General features: G+C 48.0%; 1 protein-coding gene across 1 annotated transcript in view; it reads right to left on the reverse strand.

Moving 5' to 3' along the window:
* Nucleotides 1–6,188, reverse strand: part of T265_14531 (hypothetical protein) — a gene marked incomplete at both ends in the record, with an annotated part of 61,200 nt that overhangs the window by 46,325 nt on the left and 8,687 nt on the right. The window contains one exon of the mRNA XM_009174073.1: nucleotides 2,589–2,672. Within this exon, the coding sequence (XP_009172337.1) occupies nucleotides 2,589–2,672 (84 nt within the window). The remainder of the gene's footprint in view (nucleotides 1–2,588; nucleotides 2,673–6,188) is intronic.

Genomic DNA, 6,188 nt, shown 5'->3' on the forward strand with positions numbered 1-6,188 from the left:
TTTGGGCAACCTGGCAGTATCCCGGTCCTCGTGCAGTCTTCGGGTAGCATGGCAGCTAGGTACCGGAAGGGTGCTACAGCTGAACGATACTATACTATACTATGACATACTGCCAAGCCACGCAGGCTTAGACGGGACCGATCGAAAAGCCGGAGGTGGATTCGAACCGTGAAAATTCCGATCAGCAGTTTCGCCCCTTGACCAGTGAGCTGTCTCAACCTGGAGTTTACAATTAGAGCCCCCAGTGCCAGTGAGAACAAGCATGCCATCGGTTAAGCTGCAGTCGAGAATACTCGTTCTAACGCTCTAAGTTCGACAACGGCTTTCAAGGCTTTTCGAAGAGTTTTCCTGGCATTGTACGCTTCCTCTGTTGTTGGGACCTTTCGAATCCACCAAGCTTCCTGGTCAGCAATTACATCCGGTTGCACCTGATAACCAGAATTGTGCGCAGAACGAACAGGAATTCACCAATGTGATCCGATAAGGCCACAGTCTTGCCTGGGGTTCAATGCTCGTCTGGGTGTCGTAAGTTACATGGCATACAGCAGTACCAGCAAAGCAAATTTAAAGGTGTCATTTAATCCTTTCTTCGTCTGGTATGTGCGTGGGCAGGCTTGTTTAAGGCCAGACGAGATGTGAGAATTGTGCGCGGCCCGGTCTAGCGAAAGCGGACGCTGAACAAAGTGACTACCTATCGATCGTTCCCATTCCGCACATGAACCGTTAAAATGAGTTTTCACAGACAGGCGTTCCTGCTCTGTACAAATTATGCGCAATGAAAAGCGTAGTCTATGGAAGGTGCTTAGTCCCCGTCTATCGTAAGCGATCGGTTTCTCGGTTGTTGGTCTGTCCACCGAGCTTGGCAGTTGGATTGCAAACAATTCATCACTACTCGAGGTGACATTGTCAGTGCGGAGTTGGGTGGATTAATTGCTTCTCTTCTGAATGTGCATATACGGTTTCTAAACAGTATGTAATACGCCCAGCATGAGCGATCGGTCGGGGGCTGGCTTTCGCGTAATTTGATTGGTGAACTCGGAATCCTCGTATTTGGTCGGTTCATTGGACGCCCTCGATTCGACGGTTCCCCCCCCCCCCCTGTAATGATTGGTCCCTTCCCTTTTTGCTTTTTGATCTGGTCTCCTTCATTCGACTGAGTAATTGGAGAAACAATAAGTCAAATCGTTCGGCTGTAGCACCCTTTTGGTGCCTAGCTGCCATGCCACCCGAAGGGAGAACAAGGGCTAGGATACCGCCGGGTTGCTCGAGCCCAGAAAAAAGCAGTTGGGACGCAGTGGTTGGGTTCGAACCATGGAACTTCCTATCAATATTTTCGTGCAAAACCATTCTTCCATCTCGATCCGATCGGACCGTTGGTTACTGTTACGTCGTCCGAAAACCCACATGGTTTCGAATCCAGTAATTGTGTAGTTGTTTTGTTCACAGCGGCTGAAGACTGTGTTTATTGATGGATTTTCTGCGGGGTATCAAGCCTCGGCAAACATCCGCTTCCAATTTTGTTTTTGGGTGAGCAGGTACTTAGGCGTCATTCCAATTGAACTGAGGTCCTCCCATGGCTTCATGAATTGAAACGAGTGACACTGGGTTACATCTTCTACTGGGATGTTTGTGTTCATGTATCCTGGCTGACCTCATGCTTCCTTTGGGTGGCATGACAGCTAGGCACCAAAAGGGGCTACAGCTGAACGCTTTCCAGTATAACCAACACACGGTTTGTCGTACATTGAAGTTTGTGGATTATGTTCAGCCTCTTTATAGCATCCAGTCTTCCCTTTGGCTTCGAGAGAACCCTTCTTCCGCTTTGGGTGGAGCGTGTTTCAACTGAACCGGTGCCCCCACCTGATCCAAATAACGCGTCCGGGACTTCAATGGTCAACCGTTTGCTTTCACAAATATTTTGAGCGCACAGACATTATTACCGAAGAGTGACAGAGCTACTGGTTAGAGTGATGGGGACATACCAATCCGATCCGGTGCATCAGTGGTGGGGAGCAGGAGCACATCAACTACGGGAAGTTCTGAGCAATGAACAATGTTGCCAGCACAATGTGAGACTATTGTCCATGACCAAGCCCCTCAACAGAGGCTATAGGTCGGTGAATATCACAAGGTGGTTAATACCACCTCACAATGGCCCGAGGACAAGCTCAGTGTGGTAGTGTGCCGCGGTAATCAGACTAGAACACACAACAGCTTGATGGGTCCCCCTCTTCAACAGCGAGCACTATCGGGACTGAGTAAAAAAAAGTCCGCTTCGCCGACGTATTCACCCTTGGTAGGGCGAAATTAAAGTTCCTCTGCAGTGCGAGGGGAAAGAGCTGAGCCACCTAGTCTAATTGTTGGATATTCGCCATTCCGGATTGCGTTGATGGGAGAAATGAGTGTGCTTTGACGCCTTGACGACACCATTTTTAACTGACTGCAACTGATTTCATGCAGCTGTTTGCCGGGAAAATCTGTTGCTCAGACAAGCTACCCAAACGGATGAATCGTCGTTGATTGAGTTTAATAAGCGAAAGGAAGTCAAAAAGCGCAATGGGAAAAAAACAAAGAAAGCATCCACTCACTCGTTCACCAACAACGTGGAAGAAATATTTTAACTGCACGATGTTTGGATGATCCAACTGTCGCATAATCTGCAGCTCCCGGTTCTGAGAGGAGGAACAGGAGAAAAACGGAGTTACCAAGAGACAATAATATAGAGGCAGCGATAATGTATCAGTGGTATGGCAATGGAAACGACACCAACATGAAAAGTGACTAAACCTAGATACGCCCACACTTGCGACTCAACAGGAAAGACGGCCTCATGTGACTGAGCTGCTCAGGTAGCAACCATATATTTACTAAAAGACATTGTGCCTCAGCTGGCCACCACACTTGAAGGACGATGGGGTTCTTGGTGAAGCAAACATTAAAAAGAGGATAATGTCTTAATGTGGATATGGTAGGAAGCCTGACTAAAAGCCTTGAGACAGTGGCAACGTAGACATTGTCATGATTAGAAGTGGCTACCTGAGCTGGTTTGAATGCGTTCAAAATAAACCCCAAATGCCTGTGATTTGCGAAGCTCTTTCTGAGAAACCATCGTCTTCATATGTGGTCTAGGGGCCTCGTTCCACAAGGCGCAACCATGTCAGGAAGGCCGAAAAATACTCATTCCAAGAGTAGCCTGCGGGTAAAGCCGTACCGTGCTCTGAGACAGGAAGGTGAAATCAATCAGCGAATCGCTCAGCTGTAATATCCTCTCGGTGCCCCGCTGACACACCACCCGAAAGAAGGACCAAGGCTTGGATACTGCCAGGTTGACCATACCTAGACAGGGGAAGTCGAAATGCAGAGGTCGGATTCGAACCACGAACCTTCCGGTCGTTAATTTGTGCTCTAATCACTGAGCCATTTCGCCCCAAATGTGAAGGTAGTAAGGTGTTTACCCCAGGCGACCAACATGTACATATTCATGGAAGCAGCCATGCTGCCTTCCCCTGAGGAAGGACGGATTTGAGAAGGTTGACTCTAAAAACTGCACACTCCGATTGCCCACCCACTAATTGTGACCACCGGCGCATTATTGAATTAGGTCGAAATACTTTCAAAACCAGAGTCCGGTGTTGCTGTGCACAGCCGTATACGGAATAAGACAGTAAAGTCCTTATTCCCTGCGACCTTAGATTAGGACAACCCCCGGCAGCCGTGCATGTCAGATTATTGAACTATCGACTCCGGGAGCTGCTTGCAAACGAAAGCCTACCTCATGTTTGCTTTGTGGGTCAGACTTTTGAGCCAGAGCCTGAGGGCAGTGTCCCAGAACAAAACCCTGCATCCTCCCACTGCCTTGTGGGTCAGGCTCTTGAGTCAAAGGCTCAAGGTGAGGGTCCTCAAACGAAACTCTCCTCCTCGACCTGCCCGCACAGTTCTGTGTCCACCTTCTAGATCCACGAGACCCTTTTTATATAGGAGCTTTTAACGTTCGTACTCTATGTTAAATTGGCAAACAGGCAATGCTTGCTGAAACCTTATGCTCCTTTAAAATTGATGTGTGTTATGTCTCCGAAACACGTATACAAGACCCAAGCGTGGTTATGCATCTCAGAACGCCAGGGCTGAACTCAGCCCGATGAACTCACATTTCCCCTCCGTACGTCCGGTGACCCAAAAGCGATGAATCCTGGAATATATGACCTGGGAGTTGCACTTAGCCCCAGATCTGAACGCGCTTTGTTGGATCTGATCCCAGTGAACAGTCGTCTTTGCGCCATCCGGTTATCCAGTTCAATCAACCTCAATGCCTCTCGACATAAAAAGCGGTATCTGTTTGTAGTGTCGGCTTACGCACCAACGGGCTGCAGTTTTAATGTTAAGAAGGATACTTTGTGTCGAGTTATCCGGGTCCAATGGTTACGTAAGCATTGACAATATGATCCTTGCGGGTGATATGAATGCCCAAGCCACATCTCGGTGGTCGATTCGGAGGCGACGCTCGTCGCACAGAACGTAGAGCAACTCCTCCAGTTGTGTGCAGATCATTAACTGTTTCTGGCCAGTACGAACTTTCAGTATTGACGTTAGCATCGCGTAATCACCAACTACAAACCAACCATTCACCCAGTTGGATCACGTGGTCATCAGCCACCGATGAAGAGCTACAATTCGAGACTGCCGTTCTTACTGGGGGATACAAGTCCATTCCGATCACGCCACAATGCGTCACCCCTCAGGCGTACACAGATCAGCAGGAAGTATGCCATCATCATTATAATCATCGACAGCATAGCATCAGTGTTCAACACCGATGCTTCAATGCCATACAACCACGATTTACTTGAAAGCCTTGTTGTGAAGAAAAAATAAAGGTGGACGGGGAAGGGACTTAACTCTAGCTTACTATAACAGTTCCGAGGTGCATACACCTCCAAACACTCATTCAGGCAATTTGGATACAAAATGACCACAAGATCGCCACTGACACTGAAATGCATCGTGATATATAAGTCCTCCAAAGGAACAAGTCACCCAGCTAGGATGGTCTGTACCCCGAACTCTTCAAAACGGGTGACTGTTCTGATGAACAGTCTGACAACCATAACACATAAGATTTCGAACGAAAACAGAATACCAGCCGAATGGAGCTTCTTGACCGTCATCCCATTTTTCAAAAAGGACGCAAGGACGTCATGTGAAAATCATTGTGGTATCAGCCTGGTATTCGTCGCATCTAAGGAACTCTCTGGGATTATTTTGCGTAGGTTCATGTCAAACCTACGCCACAGGTGGCGCAGGTTCACAAAAACTACACTGACCTTTTCAATCCGGATAGAAATATCATTTTTCACGGGACCACTGGGACTGATACAGCTGTCCAGGTAAACAAATTTATGTACTAACTAAATCGGCTCATCCGTAAGCATGAGGCTGGGGTTCGAGCCGACCCATTCTTGCAATAGCACTTTACACTTTACGGGCGTGAAGCGCATGCCAAATCATGAGGCGGGATTATTTAGATTATTTAATATTGTTTACATTACCACTGGGTAAGATCCAAGAAGAGCTATGTCGTCTGCGTACTCGATATCTTGGAGCGGACGCCCAGGGAGCACTTCGACCCCACAGGCACTACAGGCTGGTAGTGAGTTTTGCATGATCGTATAAATGACGAAGTTGAAGAGGAAAGGTGAAATAGGACAGTCCTGTCTGACACCACTTAACGTGGTAAACTCAGGAGAGAGGTTCCCATGAATCTTCACACGGCCGCGGGAGTTGGAGTACAGCGACTTAGGGAGGACCAAGAATTTATGGGGGACCCCTTTGCTGCACAGACACTACCATAGTGCCTGACGGTCCACAGAGTCAAAGGCAGCTTTCAGATCAAGTAACACAACCATGGTTGGTTGCTGAAAGCAGTGTCGCTGTTCCAGAATTTGTCGGAGGGTGAAGATATGATCGACGCATCCTCTTGCAGGACGCAACTAAGCTTGGTTTTCACAGATCCGTCTTTCCGTGTTCAGTCAACCTTCGAAGGATAAGACCTTCGATGCCACGGTGACGTCCGCGTTCCGTTTTTGAATACAGGGATAACTGTCGACATGCCCCACTCTGCAGATCCTTTCTCTTCACACCATATCGCACCGATTAGTTTTTTTTTTTGGTCATCAGGGATTCTCCGCCTT

Source organism: Opisthorchis viverrini (genome assembly GCF_000715545.1).
Source record: "Opisthorchis viverrini unplaced genomic scaffold opera_v5_209, whole genome shotgun sequence".
Lineage (NCBI taxonomy): Eukaryota > Metazoa > Platyhelminthes > Trematoda > Opisthorchiida > Opisthorchiidae > Opisthorchis > Opisthorchis viverrini.